The 19,273-nt window shown below is 43.1% G+C and overlaps 1 protein-coding gene across 1 annotated transcript in view; it reads left to right on the plus strand.

The window, feature by feature from the left end:
• Tmc2 (transmembrane channel like 2) overlaps window positions 1–19,273 on the plus strand; it is a 64,945-nt gene that overhangs the window by 40,144 nt on the left and 5,528 nt on the right. The window contains exons 14-16 of the mRNA XM_059258941.1: window positions 1,795–1,862; window positions 2,737–2,976; window positions 10,916–11,041. Coding sequence (XP_059114924.1) covers window positions 1,795–1,862; window positions 2,737–2,976; window positions 10,916–11,041 — 434 coding nt within the window. The remainder of the gene's footprint in view (window positions 1–1,794; window positions 1,863–2,736; window positions 2,977–10,915; window positions 11,042–19,273) is intronic.

A 19,273-nucleotide genomic window follows, 5' to 3' on the forward strand; every position in this document is an offset into this window, starting at 1 on the left:
TGCCACCCTAGCTTCAGGCTTGGTGAAAGCCATTGTCTCAAAGGAATGAAGCAGAGAGTAATAAATATGTGCACACACACACACACACACACATACACACACACGTGCAAACATCACACTCACATACACACACATACAAAAAAAAGCAAGAGGATCAGGAGCCTGGAGCCAGCCTGGGTTATATAGTGAGACTCTATTCCAGAAAGGAAAAGTATGATGACGCTGTGATAACTAAAATGGGAACTGTAATAAACAGCCTTGCCAACAGAGCATAATACAAAGCCCAGAACTGATATAAGCCAGGGGAAAACTGTGTATAATAAAGAAGCTGTTTCAAATCAGTAAGGAAGAGAAGCAATATATAAAACTGAGCTGTAGGTGCTGGAGAGATGGTTCACTGGTTAAGGGCACTGGCTGCTATTCCAGAGGACCTGGGTTCAATTCCCATAACCCACATGGCAGCTCACAACTGTCTGTAAATCCAGTCCCAGGGGATCCAGCGTTCACTTCTGGCCTCTGAGGGCACCAGGCACACATGTGGTACACAGACATACATGCATGCAGGCAATATAAATAAAAAAAAATTTTAGACTTACCTTGTCTACAGAGTAAGTTCCAGGACACAATGGCTACACAGAGAAACCCTGTCTCAAAAAGCCAAAACAAAACAAAACAAAACAAAGAAAACAACTGTTTTTAAAGCTGAGCTATGGATGGGGAGAGGATCATATCCTTCACTTACTTTACCTACAATTACAATTTGTTGTTGTTGCTGAAAAGCTTCGGTTCTAATAACTTCAAAACTTTGGGGGCTGAGTAGATGGCTTAGTAGTTACGAGCTCTGTTGCTCTTGCAGAATAGCTAGGTTCAGTTTCCAGTGCCCACACAGCACACAGCAGCTGACAATGTCTGTAACATTAGTTCCAGAGGCTCTGATGCCCTCTTCTGGCTCCCAGAGGCACTACACATATGTGGTGCACAGACTTAGATACAAACAAAATACCCATAAACATAAAATAAAAATTTATTAATTAAAAACTTCAAAACTTTTCTTTGAAAGTTGAAAATAAGGATGGGGAAATAGTCTAGTTGGTACAATACTTGTCTAGCATGCCAGAGGCCCTGGGTTCAATCTCCAGTACCACATAAACCAAGTATGGTAGCTCACATCTATAATCCCAGTACTTGGGAGGTGTAGGCAAGAGAATCAGAAGTTCTAGCTGTGTAACAAGTAAATGCACAGCCTGGGCTATGTGAACCCTATTTCAAAATACATATGTACATACATACATACATATGTACATAGGTACATACATACACATGTACATATCAAAAGTCTATTAAAGAAACAATCCTGCTACCAGGTATGATGCTTTAATCTCAGAACTCTCAAGAAGTTAAGGCATAAGGATCATCATAAATTTGAGGTCAGCCTGAGTTATACAGTGAGACTGTCAAAAATTAACAAAATAACGAAAAATCAGAGTTCTGAACCCCAGGCAGGCATTTTGGGTGAGTTGTCTTGACTTGGATAGGATCTAGCTGGAATCACCTAATGTCTGCTTGCTCACTCCCTCTCCCTTCCTCTTCCCTTCCTCTCCCTTCCTTCCCCTCCTCCCCCTTCCCCTCCCCCCCTCCCTCCTCTCTCTCCTCTCCCTCCCCTCCCTCCTCTCCCTTCCTCTCCCTCCTCTCCCTTCCCCTGCCCTTCCTGTCCCTCCTCCCCCTCCTCCTCTTCCTCCTCTTCCTCCCCTTTCTCCCCCCTCCTCCCCTTCCTCTCTCTTCTTCCCCCTCCAGCCCTCATATGCCGAGTTTGATATCAGTGGAAACGTGCTGGGCTTGATCTTCAACCAAGGAATGATCTGGTAAGTTGTCTATTTCATCTGAGGAGCATATAACTTGGGGAGTCAAAAAACTAGAGCCTCCAACTTTGTCTCTCAAGGAGCTTGAGGGGGGGGATACAAATCACCTCAGCTCTCTCAGCTCAGTTTCTGATAAGAACTAGAGGGAGGCCGGGCGGTGGTGGCGCATGCCTTTAATCCCAGCACTTGGGAGGCAGAGCCAGGCGGATCTCTGTGAGTTCGAGGCCAGCCTGGACTACCAAGTGAGTTCCAGGAAAGGCGCAAAGCTACACAGAGAAACCCTGTCTCGAAAAAAAAAAAAAAAAGAACTAGAGGGAGGCCAGGGTGAGAAGCAGGACAGTGTCTAGCTAACCAGTGTGCTACAGAGAAAGAAATGAGGAGAGAGAGAACAGAGAAGGAAGAAAGAAGAAAGCAAGGAGGCAGGGAAGGAGAAAAAAGGGAAAAGGAAGTAGACGTGAGAAAGATGAGGGCGGGGAGAACAGGAGCGTGGTGAAGGAAGGAACTACCTCCTCTGGAGGCTGACATCAGCCTAAGACTTTGGAGATGCAAAGGACTGTCTCCAAGCCGCGCTCTGCCAGTGGGGCAGTTCGTGGAGGCCAGAGACTGTGATCCGCTAAAGCCTGCTAGGGAAGCAGTGGTAAAATCCTGGCCAGGGTCCCAGCCTGGAGTGCTCAGAGTTCTCTCCCTCTCTTGGGGACTGGATGGCTCCGGCCTGATGACAGACATCTTGGTTAAACAGAAAGCCTCTGTTCTTGGACTCTTCAGGAAAATACCTTGATGGCATGCCCCTGATCCACCCACCACATGACCTTCTATTAGCCTTCCCTCCCCTGTCCGGCCACCAGGTCAACCAGATATCCTGTTTCTGACCTTTCAGGATGGGCTCTTTCTATGCTCCGGGACTGGTAGGCATCAATGTCCTGCGCCTGTTGACCTCCATGTACTTCCAGTGCTGGGCAGTGATGAGCAGCAACGTGCCCCACGAGCGTGTGTTTAAAGCCTCCCGGTCCAACAACTTCTACATGGGCCTGCTGCTGCTGGTGCTCTTCCTCAGCCTCCTGCCGGTGGCCTATACCGTCATGTCCCTGCCACCCTCGTTCGACTGTGGCCCCTTCAGGTGCACTCTTGGTTGCTGGGGGGGAGTTCTCCTCCGGAGGCAGTCTGCCCACAGGTCCCGGCTCAGAATTCCAGTTCTGGTTTCACGCCAGCCTGGGAGAGGCTGTGGAACTTTGGGCAGACCATCAGAACTATTCAGCCAGTTTTCTGTAAGGATGGAAAGGCTCCATGTGGTAGCAGGCAGCTACTTGTGGCTACTGGGTGCTTGACATGAAGAACTGAGAAACATAATTTCTCATTTTCTTCATTGTAATTAATTTTGATTTTAATAACTACAAGTGGCTGACTACCATATTAGATGGTATACGGGTAACCTTTTAACAGTAGATGATCTACCACCTGTGGTTATCTTAGGTATTCTAACCTTCATCCGGGCGTGAAGCAGGCATAACTGATCTTGACCGAGACTCTCAACTGAGGCCCCCATACTCTATAGAACTCTGCCAGCACTGAAGGTCGGTTAGAAATAAAAGTTCTTTGGGAGTTTGGGTATAGTTATATAAGGAGGTAGACTGAACAATAATGTATGTATACCTCCTGTTATCTCTAGAAATATGTGACCCACTGAAAACAAACCCCTCTACTCCCTAAAAATAAATAGGTCTGGGTGTTTAGAGCACAGTACCCTTTTACCAAGTGTCTTCTCACTTAGACGTTCTCTATGTGGCCTCCTTGAGAATCTTATAATAAGTTAGCATGGATAAATTGGTGTTCTCATCCTTGCTGGATACCAGATAAGAAATGGGTAAGGCAAGTGAGAAGGGCCATGCATGGCCCTTGCATAATCCTGAAAGCAATTATCTTATCCAGCTGTGCTCTCACCCAGCCAGAGGCAGCCCTGCATGCCCCTGGGAATGTGTGCTGTGGGGGAAGCTGGTTGTCTCCTTTTCAGTTAAGATGGCCTGAAGATGGCAGAACCTAGAGGAGGTATTGGATGGAGTGTGCTCTCAGAGCACGATCCGGTCACACAAGATTCTGCACAGAAGAGAGAAGGCAGCCGTCAAGGGGGAAGGTTGCAGGACACTAGAGATGCCAGAGTGAGGGAACAGCCTCCTGGAAGAACTCAGTCAGCCTCTTCCTAAGCAAGCCTGGGTGCAGGTGCTGCCACCACTTCCTTAGACCATCCACCTGTGCCCAGGAAAGATGGCTCCTTGGCCTATGGCATGCCTGTTCCCTGACATTTGTATCCCTTTTGCCTCATCTGCTCTCCTGGGTGCCCCTGGCAACCTGTATCAGATCATAGGAAACAAGACCTAACCTGAAACTCAAGGAAGAAGCATGGTTACAGCTTCCACAAAGCTGAGCCGATGAAGGCCAGCTTCCCAACGGGGCCTTTGCTAGAGTGCCCAACTGAAATGCGCGTGTGTGAGCGTGTGCTTGCACATGTGCACACACACATATCATACCACACACACATACACCACACACACACATACACACACTCACACCATACACCACACATACACCATATACACACACACACACATACACTCACACCATACACCACACATACACACACACACACACACATACCACACCACACACACATCACACCACACATACACACACACACACACACACACACACACACACACACACATACACTTGTTTCTGTTTATCTCCTTTTTACCCTTAAACAAATCGTGTGTTCCTTGCTGGACATGGTGACCACTGGCTATAACCAAGCACTCAGAAAAGGCTAAGGCAGGAGAAGCATGACTTTGAATCCAAACCTGTTTCAAAAAACAAACAGACAAAACATGCTGTGTCTTTCCCTTGTTTATTTTGTTTATTACATTCTCCCATGGGACAGAAGATCCATGAGGAGATGGTGTTTTCTTCCTTTCTCACTGCATTATACTCAGTGTCTGGAAGAAGACAGCTGCCTTATGGTTGATGTTCCAAGAAGACTGCTACCTCACAGAAATTCAGTTGCACAGGGAAGAAGTTAGAGTTCAGACCACACTAAATAAATGCCTACAGGGACCCAGCAGGCAACATAAATGACTGAGATGATTAGTGTCTTGTAACATATAATCACAAATGGGAGTTGGTGAGCTGTGGCCTTTAGAACAAATCCAAAACACCATCTGGCTTTGTAAATAAAGTTTTATTGGAACACAGCCATATCAATGTGCTTGCCTATACTCCATGGGTACTTTTTCATCCCAGCAGTGGGACTGAGTAGTTGAAGCAGAAGCCACCCTAGCTGCCCAGCTGATGGAATCATTTAGGTCTGTGCAGAAAATTTACCTGATTTGGAGAGCAGATCTAAGAGCCAGCTCTCTCATTGACCAGCTGGGCAGTTTGGAGCTCAGCACAGGCTCATCCCCTGAAAATAGAGATATTGGCAAAGTTTAGCTCACAGAGTTGTTTTGAGAATCTAATGTGTTGTTATTTGTAAAGTACTTAGAGGACCAACCATGTTGGTCTTCAGTACGGATCTCTGTGAACCTGTTGCTCTGCCCAAGTTGAGGATGGTTGGTGCTTACCTCAGCTGCCTGGCACCGTGAAGACCATGGGCCCATTATTACAGGCTTTTCAGATCCTAATAAAAATCTGAACAGTTATTTGAAAACATCTACCACTTTCACTTAAAAATTCATTCAAATTTTTAAACCAAAAAAAAAAATCTACATCAACCCATAGAATAAGTCTATAGACATGGACTACACCTTGGCCAGCATTTGATCTGCTCCCTCCAGAGCAGCCTGGAGCTATTCAGTGTGCCTATATCTAGTCATGTAAATCGAGGACACGGTCAGGGAGAGGTTAGAGGTGTTTGATTATGGGCTCAGGCTTTCCCTGTGGCCAGTGAAGAGACTTTGGACATCGGCTGCAGATTTAGAACAATGTACGATATTCAGGATTCCGAGGCTTGCTGCTCACTTTTGTGTGAATAACAACACGGTGCATCCATGTCTATTTCAATTTCTTCACTCATGAGTTCACTCACCTTTGAGAAAAGAGAGAAGGCAGTCCTATAGCACATGGAATCTGAGAAAGGACTGCAGTGTCCCTCACGGGAGAGAAGAGCAGCCCACGGATCCCTAAGTCGTTTGTCTGTGTCTGCAGCTCAGGTCTTCTATGTTTTCTTTTCTTTTTTTGACTTGTAAGGGAGACAGATGACTTGGATTTACTCTCCTTTCTCTCTCTGGGTTTGTTGAAATTGCACCAGCGATCTTTGCAGTTGGCTAGAAGGAGGAAGACAGAAAGGAAGAAAGGTGCCTTGGACCCCAATAGCCCCAAACGACCATGAACTTCCCCATGAAGACAGGGGAAGTGAGGGGGTAGCCCAAGTATTCTGAAAGCTCAGCCTGTGACAGTCACTGAATGAGGTACTGATTTGTGCTCCTAAGACTGCCATCAGGTGGGAGGCACTAGCTATACTAAACATCGGGTAACTTTGTCTGCAAGGAGCCTGATCATGTATATTTTAAACTTTGCAAGTTACTAAGGTTTGAGTATGATTCGTTGCCTCTGAAAGTAATGTTGAAATCTGGCTGCCATTCTGTCAGTCTGAGGAAGCCTAGACTTTAGAGGTGGTTTGCTGCAAGCCTCGGGAAAATGTCATGGAATCCAGCTACTGTGACAGAAGCTACCACTTGGAAAGGTCAAGGACCTTTGCAAAGGTCAAGCCATGGCTTAGGAAGTCTGGGTGATATTTTAGCTTTTGTATCTATATTAGCTGGTTCCTACAATGATTTTCTTGTTTGCTATGTGTGGTTCCAAGAACTCCCAACAGTGTATTTATCTAAAATACCTATTAAGCATCCAAGGCCAACCAATCTCCTGAACTAACAGAAACAATGCCTGTCTCCTAGGTCAGGCGGATAGCTTTATTTCTTGTGTAATTTAAGATGAGACCCTCCTTTCTTATACAGCCTTACTAACATTATAGACTCCTAACTTCTTACCTAACCACTTCTAGGAATGTAGACTGAGCACATAAATCCCATTCTCGATATACTAACCAATATTAGCCCTCAGTTGACCTCCTCCTTTAACCACTCCCTTTTTGGGTTGTAAAAGAAAGCCTGACAGTCACTGCCTGAGGAAAACTCTTACCTGCCTTTATGACCCTGTAGGAATTCAAGCCTGGTGACCTGCCTGGAGGGGGAGGATTGCTATTGCTTGGGTTTATAACTGAATACCCTAGAGAACTTGAGGATGGAAAACTGAGAGGTATATGGAGGATTTTGACTAGAGAACTTGAGGACAAGATGGAAGATGAGGAAGAGCCAGATGGGGAAGTACTAGGTGGGTAAGAATGAGGTAAGAAGGACCTAGATGAGGCAGAATTAAGATGAGAGAATCAAGATAGAACTTAGAGGGGACAGCAGATAAAGGTAGAGAGAAATCAAGCAAGAAAGAAGCTAGGCACGAGAACAGACCTGAAGCTGTGTAGACAGGATTTTATCCCAGAGGAATAAAGCAGACAGACAAAGAGCTTGGTGTACTTATATTCATTTCCCAAAAATAATTCTCGCCTTTCATAGTTTCTCTTCTGGGTCCCTGGGAAGAAGATTATTAAGACTGGTCCTTTAATAATATTCGAGAGTGGTTAATTAATTAAATGGTAGCAGTGCCATTCTCTCATGAAATTTGTCTAACAATCATGGTTGTGAGTGAGTTCTCACTCTTGGAACTGGACTAGTTAACGTAAGAGTAATGTGTTCTAAGCAAGTCTGTCCCTGTGTTTGTCTCTTCTCCACGTATCTGCTCTCACCTTAATTTCTGCCATGATTGACAGCAGCCAAAGATGTTAGGTCGCAAGTGGGCAACTCCATCAAATAAGAACAGAAGGCCAGGTGACTGTGAAAGAAGAAAAAGTTTTGAAAATCCATGATGCTGGCTTTACAAGTGAAATAAGGGGACTTAAGCCGAGGGACACAGGGCATGCACTCCTCTGTGGCCTCCCTCCGGGACTGTGGCCCTGCCAACAGCTTAGGTTAACCCACTGAAACCATTTCAAACTTCTGGCCTCCAGAGCCATAACACAGTCCATGTATTACCCAACGGTGTACTAATTGTCACAGCAGCTACCACACTACCACTTCAAAGACAAAATAATTCATGTTCAACTTTGGCTTAAAAGCCTAATATTTAAAGTTCTCTTTTTTATTATTATTTTTAGATGCTAGGTATGTACTAATAATAAAAAATAAATCAAATGTCATGACATGGTGATATGCATGGCACCTGAAATGTCATAACTAAAATGTTACAGGTTGGTTTTTTTGAGACAGGGCTCAGGCTAGGTTTGCACAATCCTGCTGCCTCAGCTCCCCAGATGCTGGGACTACCAGCATGCAACAGAACAATGCCAAGCAATGAAATAGCCACACAGTCTCTGATGCAACTGCTCAGCTCTGCAATTATAGCATAATATATACCAATATATCGTATATTATACAATGCCATTATAACATATATTATATAATGCCATTAGAGCTTAGCCATATACACTGCACCAATGAATGAACATGGCTGTGTTCCAGCAAAAGTTCATAGTCGTTGAAATGTCAAAAAAAAAAAAACTTCAGTTTTTATATATCACAAGATATTATACTTGATTTTTTTCAACCACTTAAAAAATGTAAAAAGAAAGACATAAAGAAAGAAAACTATTTTTAGCTTGCAGGTGACAAGCTGATTTGTCCCTGAGGCATTATGTGTCAATCTGATCTTTGCACAGGGAACACTAAGCTGCTGACTACATCATTATGTGACACAGCTTACGGGTGCTCTCTTCAGCACCTGCTGACTTCAGTCGGAACCCTCTAACTGTGTGAGCACTGTGCCTTATTGCCTGTGGAGAGAAGTGGGAGTGAGAGCAAAGAAACTGTCGGTTCCTTCTCCAGGATGAAAGCTCAGCCCGTGCAGTAGACAGCCCTGTGGTGATGAGGGCGCCCTGTGGTGATAATGTGTTCCCCCAAATAGTGTGCACCCTAATAAACTTATCTGGGGTCAGAGAACAGAACAGCCACTAGATATAGAGGCCAGAAAATGGTGGCACACACGCCTTTAATCCTATCACTTGGAGGGCAGAGATCCATCCGGATCTCTGTGAGTTTAAAGCCACGCTGGAAACAGCCAGGCATGGTGACTCACGCCTTTAATCCCAGGAAGTGAGCCTTTAATCCCAGGGAGTGATGGCAGAAAGGTATATAAAGCGTGAGGATCAGGAACTAGAGCAGGTTAAGCTTTTAGGCTTTTGAGCAACAAATAGTTTAGGTGAAATTCATTCTGGATGAGGACTCAGAGGTTTCCAGTCTGAGGAAACAGGATCAGCTGAGGAATTGGCAAGGTGAGGAAGCTGTGGCTTGTTCTGCTTCTCTGATCTTCCAGCATTCACCACAATACCTGGCTTCAGGTTTGTTTTTATTAATAAGAACTTTTAAGATTCCTGCTACAGTGCCCTGTATCCACTCTTCTAATTCAGTCTTCCTCATCACAAGACTGTGGACAGATAATTGAAATGTTTGTCTAAAAAACAGAATTTCAAAATTGCACTTTAATTACTTTTTATAATTATTTTAATAGTATACTATTAAATAATAGAGTTTGATGGTACAACTCTAGTGGAAAGAACCAGGACATGAATGCAGTCATAAAGAGAATGGGAAGATGTCTCAGCTACAAGCCAGGTTCCCAGAACCCACATAAAGGCTCGGTAGGTGTGGCTTCCCCCTGGAATCCCAGCCTCTGAAGGCAGATCCAGAAGACTCCATGAGAAAGCTGGCTAGATAGACTAGCCATATTGTCTAGCTCTGGGTTTGAAAACTCCTGTCTCAAATAAGGTGGAAGAACAATTGAGAAAGACTCCTGACATCAACCTCAGACCTCCATATGCATTGGCACACACACACACACACACACACACACACACACACACACACACACACATATATATATGCAGGAAAAGAAGATAGATGATAGATAGATAGATAGATAGATAGATAGATAGATAGATAGATAGATAGATGGTGGAAAGATGGATGGATGGATGGATGGATGGATGGATGATAGAGACAGATAGATTGATAGATAGATAGATAGATAGATAGATAGATAGATAGATAGATGATAGATGGATGATAGATGGATGGATAGATAGATGATTGATAGATAGATAGATAGATAGATAGATAGATAGATAGATAGATAGATCATGGTGTTCTATAGAATAAAGGATTTGAACCAGAATCTTCAAACTCCTAACTCTACTTGATAGCACCAAAATTACCATTCAAGAGCCACCAGTATCCAGGTGTGCCTTCACAATAATTCTAAAGAATTAGAAGAAAAATGAACCTACTGTTGTAAATAGTGCAGAAGCCCACCCTGGGGCAATCAGTTTCCTGACTGGAAGATTAACTGTAAGTGTGCTTTAGATGTACTATGACGTTTCCATCACATTAATCTTAGGAGAACTGCTTCCAGGTCAAGAAGCCCAGAAGAGTTCATGTTTGTCTCATAACTAAATCGTGGACCATTTTCTCCTGGCACAGAGACTTATGTGTATGGTGCCAGCTACTTGGGACTGAGGTGGAAGCATTACTCCAACCCAGGAGTTCGGGAATAGACCGGGCAACATAGCAAGAGCCTATCCCCTAAAAGAAAAGAAGAATATGTGAGAAAAATCTACTTTGTTTTTGCTGAAGGTGTCCAACACAGAAGAGCAGTGTAGTTTGAGAGTTTGGGAGTTACTGAGAGCAGGAAGCTAGTAAGTACTAGGCAGCCAGCCCCAGCTGTCTGTCCTAACCAGAGTAGCAGCTAGCTCCCCATGGGATCTTCTTAATCCATTTGGAGCAGAACTCTTGTTCTCTCAGAAAAGCAGTTGTAAGCAGCAGCTTTAGAGCCATGGGGTCATGGGCATGACTATGTGTGCCACAGAAGCTTTGTGCATGCTATAACGTGTCCTCTCTTCTTTCTAGTGGGAAGAACAGAATGTATGATGTCCTCCACGAGACCATTGAAAATGATTTCCCTAAGTTCCTGGGCAAGATCTTTGCATTCCTTGCCAATCCAGGCCTGATCATTCCAGCCATCCTACTGATGTTGTAAGTTACCCAGGGGCCCTGACTCTGCCTCAGGGACACTTTTCCTAGCAGCTGAGGCTTCCCGCACAAGATTCTTCATTTCACTCTCTTTGTCTGGATTCCCAGAAGTAAATCCTGAGACAGAGTTAAATACAAGTATTTTATCGGGGTATGGGGGGAGTGGAGGACATGGTTACCTCTGTTGTGGATGAGTCTACTGTAAATCTTTCTGGGAAACCCAAATGTGCCTCAGAGCTCCTTGTCTAAGGGTAAGGAGTCCTGGGAATTTGCAACCAGCCTGGTGGGGTGGAAATATCTAAGAGCTGTGGGGTTAGAACTTCTCAGAAAGCTGAGAGTGCATTATGCTTAGATGTGGGGTGTCTCCTAAGGATCACTGTTGAAGCCTTCGACCCCAGCTGGTGGCACTATCTTTGGGAAGTTCTGGAAACTTTAGTTGGGGGCTAGCTGGAAGAAGCAGGTCATTGCATGTGTTAGTTACCACTGTTGGGTCACTGCGACCAAAATACCGAACGTTTCACGAGGCTATTGCTGGGGAAATAAGAACAGCACCAAAGTCCAGCTGTGCAGGCCAGTGAGTTGATTAGGATTACTTACGGGAGTACTGCTACGAGGCTACTTCCACAAGCAGAAAGGGCTCAAAGCCAGCTGCTTCACCCAAACCCACCCCGAGTGGAAAGCTGAAGCTCACCGCACAGCCTGTAGGCAGCTCAACAGGTCAGAGGGGCTCTTCCAGGCAATGCTCAGCTTGTCTGAGTATCTCTCAGCAGTTCTTATTGCTTATAAACTTGGGGAGGAAAGGCCTAGTTATCTGGTCCATTCAAGGACTTCCTAGTTTTTGGTATCTGACTATGTAGTGTTGACTAGCCTGGAGCTTCCTGTGTAGACCGGATGGACTTGAACTCATACAGATCCACCTGCCTCTGGCTCCTGAGTGCTGAGACTAAAGACACACACCACTGTCCATCATCCTAAAGCTTTTTTGAGTTGTTTACTTCCTGGGGTTTAGCAGCTTGTCAGCAGGACTGACTGTTTCACCTCCCTTTAGAACACCCTCAGTCTTGAGCTGCTCCCCTACAGGATGAGCTGCCCTGTCTCAGAGGAAATTTGATACACAATGCTCAGCAGAAACAACCCGAGGGAGATAGGATTCATTTCGTTCCTCCTTTCAGGGACACAGCAGAACATTCTTGTCACAGCTGACCAGGAAACAGGGAGAGCGCAATGTTGGTGCTTAGCTTTCTCTGTTTCCTCCCTACTAAATCCATGCACCCCAGCTCGTGAGCTGGCACTGCCTACATTCACATGGCTCTCTCATCCTCAATCGATCCTTTCTGAAACCACCCTTGCTCACACCCAGAGGTGTGCCTTACCATGTCCTAGGTGATTCGGGTCAGGCTCACACTGGGCACATGTCCTTGGGGTCTATATCTTGTCTGTGCCCCTGGCTGTCATTTTCTTTGCTTCCCATCCACCATACTTAAGCCATTTTATACCCTCTTCGTCGAGGTGGGCTGATATCTCTGAAGCATGAACAACATAATCCTTCCTCCTTTAGATCATTTCTCTCAGGCACTTCATACAGTAACGACAAAGTGCCTGCCACAGAGGGCAGTTCAGCCTGACCCTTCTGGGTTGTATTTGTGTGCTTTCTGTTGCTGTCCTGAACACCATGACCAAAGCCATCTTACAAAGGGAAGCATTTGTTTGGCTTACATGACACTGTGTCCATCACTGAAGGAAGTCAGGGCAGGAACTCAAGCAGCGTACATAGGAACCATAGAGGAATGCTGCTTACTGGCTTGCTCCCCATGGTTTTCTCAGTTTGCTTTCTTATGTAACTGGGGACCACCTGCCCAAAGGTGGCCCCACATCAGTCATTAATTACAAAAACACCCCACAGACATGCTCACAGGTCACTCTGGCAGAGGCAATTTCTCAGGTGAGTTTTCCTCTTCCCGGTGACTCAGTTTAAGTTAATACATACTAACCAGCACGTAGGTTGTTTTTTTTTTAATACAATATATTCTGATGATGGTTTCTCTTCCCCCATCTCCTCCCAGTTCCTCCCCACCTCCCCTTTCCATCCGAATCCACACCCTTTCTTACTCTCATTAGAAAACCAACAGGCATATAAGGAATAATAATAAAATAAATAAAAACAAGAATAAACAAGTAAGAATGGGACTAAACAGAACAAAAAGAGCCAAAGAGAAAGCACAAGACACACATATAAATGCAGAGACACACATGTTCACACGCACAGGAATCAAAAAAACCCGCAAAACCAGAAACCGTAATATATATACACACACACAAAGGACCTGTAAGGCAATAAATAAATAATAAATAATAAGCCCCAACACAACATTATGAAACAAAGAGCTCCAAAGATGCTGTTGAGTTTGTTTTGTGTTGGTCGTCTACTGCTGGCCATGGGGTTTCTTTTCTTCGTTTCTCCAGTGAGACTCCCTTGGAGAGAATTAATTTTTAATTTGAAAGTGATTATCAATTGGAGTGAATGTCTGGGTTAGGGATGGCAGCATGTGTCTATGTCTCCTCTCAGCTCTAGGACCCCATCCGGTGCAGACTCATGCAGATCCTGTGCATGTTCTCACAGTCTCAGTGAGTTCATATGTGTGTCGGTCACGCTGTGTTTAGAAGGCCTTGTTTCCTTGGTGCCCATCCATCCCCTTTGGCTCTTAACACTCTTTCTATCTCCTCTTCCCAGAGTTCCCTGGGCCCTGAAAGGAAGGGTTTGATGGAGACATCCCATTTAGGGCTGAGTGTTCCAAGGTTTCTTGCTCTCTGAACATTGTCTGGCTGTGGGTCTCTGTATTTGTTCCCATCTACAGCAGGAGGAGGCTTCTCTGATGATGGCTGAGCAACATATTGATCTACGAGGATAGCAGAATGTCATTAGGAGTCATCTTATTGCTACATTCCTTTAGCAGAACAGTAGTATTCCATTTTCCCCTAGGTTCCTAGCCTATCTAGTCTCAGATTCCTGGCCACCCACGCAGTGTCAGCGATGGATTCCATCTTACAGAATGGGCCATAAATCCATTCAGATGTGGGCTGGTTACTCCCACAAGCTTTGTGCTGCTGTCCACCAACTTATCTTGCAAGTAGTTCATTTTTGTAAACCCAAGGGTTTGTAACTAGGTGGTGTTTATCTTTCTTCTTTGGTAGCGTGCAGAAAACCTTCCCGTATCATCAGCACTAGTCCATAGGGACAAAAGCTCTATGTAGGCACCAGCTTGACTTTTCGCTGTTCAATAAGTTATGTAGGTGTTGTCTTCAGCAATAGGGCCTAACTGTCACTTTGTGGAAAGCAACCAGTAGCCTTGGAGCCTAGGTTGTTTGGGGAGTCCATTGGGATGCTTTTGGCCAACAACTCAATTAGATGTAACCTATTCCCAGTACTGGAAGCTTCATTTGGTGACTAGAAGTATCTAGTTAGGGCTCTGTCACCCCATTATTTGGTGATTTTACTTAGCTCAGCTTCATATATGTATATAATTTAGGAAGCTTCTACTATATTAGGTTTCCATCTGACCACTCAAATGGCCTTTAGTTTTAGATGTCCCTCCCTGTCTGATCCTCCCATTCCAGTCCCCACCTTGTCTATTCTATTTCCCCTTCCTAGGGAAATCCATCCCTCATCTGACCAGTGAAGCATTTATCTAAGTTATTCTTTTATCAATAAAAACTCGGGAGTCAGATATTGGGGTAGAAACCTGATAGATGCACAGAGCAACAGAGAAATGATCAGCTGACCCTGTCTCTCCACATTCCCAGATCAAAAAGGACTGAGACTCTTTCTAAGCCCCTCCCTATTGCTTTCTGTGTCTCTCTATCCTAATCTGGGTCTTCCAAAAACTCTATGGTTTATTCTAGCCAGCTGAATGTAGACTCTGCCCTCCGATTCAAGGTTTAACTTTATTGGCAGTCTCAGAGCGACAGTGCAAACAAATCTCCTGCAACAGCCCAGTTCCTTACTCTGCACATAACCTCTGTGGTTATACAAATTGTAGCTTGCTTATTAAAGACCTAACAGCTAACATCCAGATATAAGTGAATACATAATCACATTTGTCTTTCTGGTTCTGGGTTACCTCACTCGGGATGATTTTTTTCTAGCTCCATCCGTTTACCTAAAAATTTCATGATTTCATTTTTTTTTAATGACTGAGTAACACACCATTGTATAAATGTACCACATTTTCTTTATCCATTAACCCATTTATGGACATCTAAGTTGTTTCCAGTTTCTGGCTATTATGACTAGAGCAGCAATGAACATGGTTGAACTAGTGTCTCTGGTAGGATGGAGTATCCTTTGGGTATACGCCCAAGAGTGGCATAGCTGGATCTTGAGGTAGATTGATTCCCCTGTGGAACCACCACACTGTTTCCATGGTGGCTGTACGAGTTAGCATTCCCATCAGCAACGGATGAATGTTCCCCTTACTCCACATCCTCTCCAGCATGATCTGTCATTTGTTTTATTGATTTTAGCCATCTAGATAGGTGTAAGATGAAATCTCAAAGTAGTTTTGATTTGGATTTCCCTGAAAACTAAGGATGCTTAGTCTTCATTTCTCCCTTTTTCTTTCCTTCTCTCTTTCTTTCTTTCTTTCTTTTTTTCTTTTTGATTTTTTGAGACAAGGTTTCACTGTGTAACAGCCTTGTCTGTCCTGGAGCTTTGTAGACCAGGCTGGCCTCATACTCACAGAGATCCACATATCTCTGCCTCCTGAGTATTGGGATTAAAGGCATGAACCACCACTGCCCAGTGGTGAGCATTTCTTTAAGTGTTTCTCAGCCATTTGAGTTTCCTCTTTTGAGAATTCTGTTTAGATCTGTACCCCATTTTTTTAAATTGGGTTATTTGTTTTCTTAATGTCCAGGTTTTTTGTTTTTGTTTTTTGTTTGTTTGTTTGTTTGTTTGTTTAGTTCTTTATGTATTGGGGATATTAGCCCTCTATTGGATGTAAAGTTGGTAAAAATCTTTTCCCATTCTGTAACCTGCTGCTTAATCCAAATAATGGTGTCTTTTGCTCTACAGAAGTTTTGCAGTTTCATAAGGCTCCATTTATTAATTGTTGATTTTAGTGCCTGAGCTATTGGTGTTCTGTTCAGAAAATCTTCTCCTGTGCCAATGAGTTCAAGACTATTTCTCCTTCTCTTCTGTCTGGCTTCATGTTGAGGCCTTTGATCTATCTGGAGATTTATGTAGGGAAATAAGTATGGATTCTTCTGCATGCAGCCATCCAGTTTGACCAGCACCATTTATTGAGTATTCTGTCTTTTTTCCCGTGTGTGTTCCTGGCTTCTTTATCAAAAATCAGGTGTGGACTTCTTTCTGGGTCTTCAATTCTACTCCATTAAGCAATGTGTCTGTTTTTGTGCCAAAACCATGCTGGGTTTGTTGCTATATCTCTAAAGCACAATTTTAGATCAGGGATGGTGATATCTCCAGCAGTTTTTTTTTTTTCATTCAGAATATTTTAACTATCCTGGGTTTATTTGTGCTTCTCTATGAAGTTGAAAATTGTCCTTTCAAGTTTTGTGAAGAATTGTGTTGAAATTTTGATGGATATTGCATTGAATTTGTAGATTGCTTTTGGTAGGGTGGCCATTTTTACTATATTAGTGGCAATGCTTTGAGTTTCTCTCCATTTGGGTTGATGTTGACTATGGGCTTGTTGTAAATTGGTGGCTCATGTCTTTAATCCCAGCACTCAGGAGGCAGAGGCACGCAGATCTCTGTGAGTATGAGGCCAGCCTGGTCTACAGAGTGAGTTCTAGGACAGCCAAGGCTGTTACGCAGTGAAATCTTGTCTCAAAAAAATGAATTACTGTGTTAGTTATACCCCTTGTATCCCTAATCTCCAAGACTTTATCATGAAAGAGTGTTGGATTTTGTCAAAGGCTTTTTCTGCATCTATTGAGGTGATCATGTGGTTCTTCTTTTCAATCTGTGTATCTGGTGGATTACATTTATCGATTTATGTATGTTAAACCATCCCCTCATTTATGGGATTGAAGCCTACTTGATCATGGTGGATGATCTTTTTTATGTGTTCTTGGATTTAGTTTGCAAATGTTTTATTGAGAATTTTTGCATCTATGTTCATAAGGAAAATTGGTCTGTACTTTTCTTTCTTTGTTGGGTCTTTATGTGGGTTAGGTATCTGTGGCCTCATAAAAAGAATTTGGCAATGTTCCTTCTGTTTCTATTTTGTGGCATAATGTAAAAAGAACTAGGCAATGTTCTTTTCTATTTCTATTTTGTGGAATAATGTGAAAAGTATTGGCATTTATTCTTCTTTGATAGTCTGATAGAATTCTGTACTAAAAGCACCGGCCTTGTGATTTTTTTTTTTTTTTTTTTTTTTTTTTTTGGTTGGGAAACTTTTAATTGCTGCTTCTATGTCACTAGGTGTTACAGGTCTTTTTTACAATTGCTTATCTGATCTTGATTTAACTTTGGTTGTTGGTGTTCTGTGTTATATGGGTCAGAGGGTCACTCCTAAACATAATTCAGGTTTAGCAACAGCTGCAGGCAAGCCAGCTTCTGATGAACTGATTGACTTGGTGGCTTCACAAAAGCCTGCTATATTAACACACACACACACACATACACATACACACACACACACACACACACACACACACACACACACACACACAAAGACCTTTGCAAGTCAAGTTCCGCATACCAAAACCTCTTTTCTGGAGTTGTTTGAAGGAACCATTTGCCTAAGCAGTTCTCAGCCATGAGACCTCCTAGTTTGCCAGGTCCTCTCAAGACTAAGTTATGCAAAGGCTCTGGAATTCCTTCAAAAGAGCAACTCAGACAACAATCCCTGACTTTAAACAAAAAAATAGTTCAAAGCCTAGGTGCTAGCACTCACTCGGAATTCAAGCCGGATGCAATGGCTCTGTGGAATCTCTCCCTACAGTTGATAGATGGTGTATATCAAGAAAATTATCCATTTCTTTTAGAGCTTCCAATTTGGTGGAATGCTACTAGTTTTTAAAGTGTCCTTAATCAGTCTCTGGATTTCCTCAGTGTCTGTTGTTATGTCCCCCTTTTCGTCTCTAGTTTTGTTACTTTGGATCTTCTCTCTCCACCTTTTAGTTAATTGGGCTACAATTTTGTCAATCTTATTGATTTTCTCAAAGAATCAACTATTTGTTTCATTGATTCTTTGTAGTGTTTATTTGTTTCTATTTTATTGGTTTCTCTCCTGAGTTTGATTATTTCTTGCCATTTACTCCTTTGGGGTGTTATTTTTTCTTTTTGTTCTAGAGCTTTCAGGTGTGCTGTTAATTTACTAATGTAAGATCGCTCCAATTTTTGATGTAGGCACTTAGTGCTATGAACTTGTCTCTTAGAACTGCCTTTATTGTATACCATAAGTTTGAGTATGTTGTGTTTTCATTTCCATTCAATTCGAGAAAGCTTAAAATTTCTTCCATAATTTCTGTCTTGACCCATTTTTCATTCAGTAGTAATTTGTTCCATTTTTATGAGTTTGTAAACTTTCTGTTGTTTTGTTGTTGATATCCAGTTTTAATCCATGGTTGTCAGATAGGGTTCAGTGTGTTATTTCAGTTTTCTTGTGTCTGTTGAGACTTGCTTTGTGCCCGAGTATGTGGTCAACTTTGGAGAAAGTTCCATGAGCTGCTGAGGGTGTATATTCTTTTGTATTTGGCTGAAATGACCTGTAAATACCTGTTAGATCCATTTGGTTCATAATGTCAGTTAGCTCCAGCATTTCTCTGTTTAGCTTTTGTCTGGATGACCTTTCTGTTGGCAAGAGTGGGGTACTGAAGTCTCACACTATCACTATTACAGTGTGAAGGTCAATATATGGTTTAAGGGCTGTAGTCATGTTTCTTTCATGAACTTGTGTGCCCTTGTATTTGGTGCATAGATGTTAAGAATTGTAATATTGTCTTCATGGAATTTTCCTTTGGTGAGTATGTAGTGTCCTTCCTCATCTCTTCTGATACATTTTGGGTTGAAGTCTATTTTGTCAGATATTAAAATGGCTGCATCAACTTTCTTCTTGGGTCCATTTGCTTGGAACATCTTTTTCCATCCTTTTACCCTGAGTTGATGTCTATCCTTGTTAAATTGTGTTTCTTGGATGCAGCAGAATGAAGGATCCTGTCTTCACATCCATTCTGTTAACCTGTGTCTTTTTATTGGGGAATTAA

Source organism: Peromyscus eremicus, chromosome 4, assembly GCF_949786415.1.
Source record: "Peromyscus eremicus chromosome 4, PerEre_H2_v1, whole genome shotgun sequence".
Lineage (NCBI taxonomy): Eukaryota > Metazoa > Chordata > Mammalia > Rodentia > Cricetidae > Peromyscus > Peromyscus eremicus.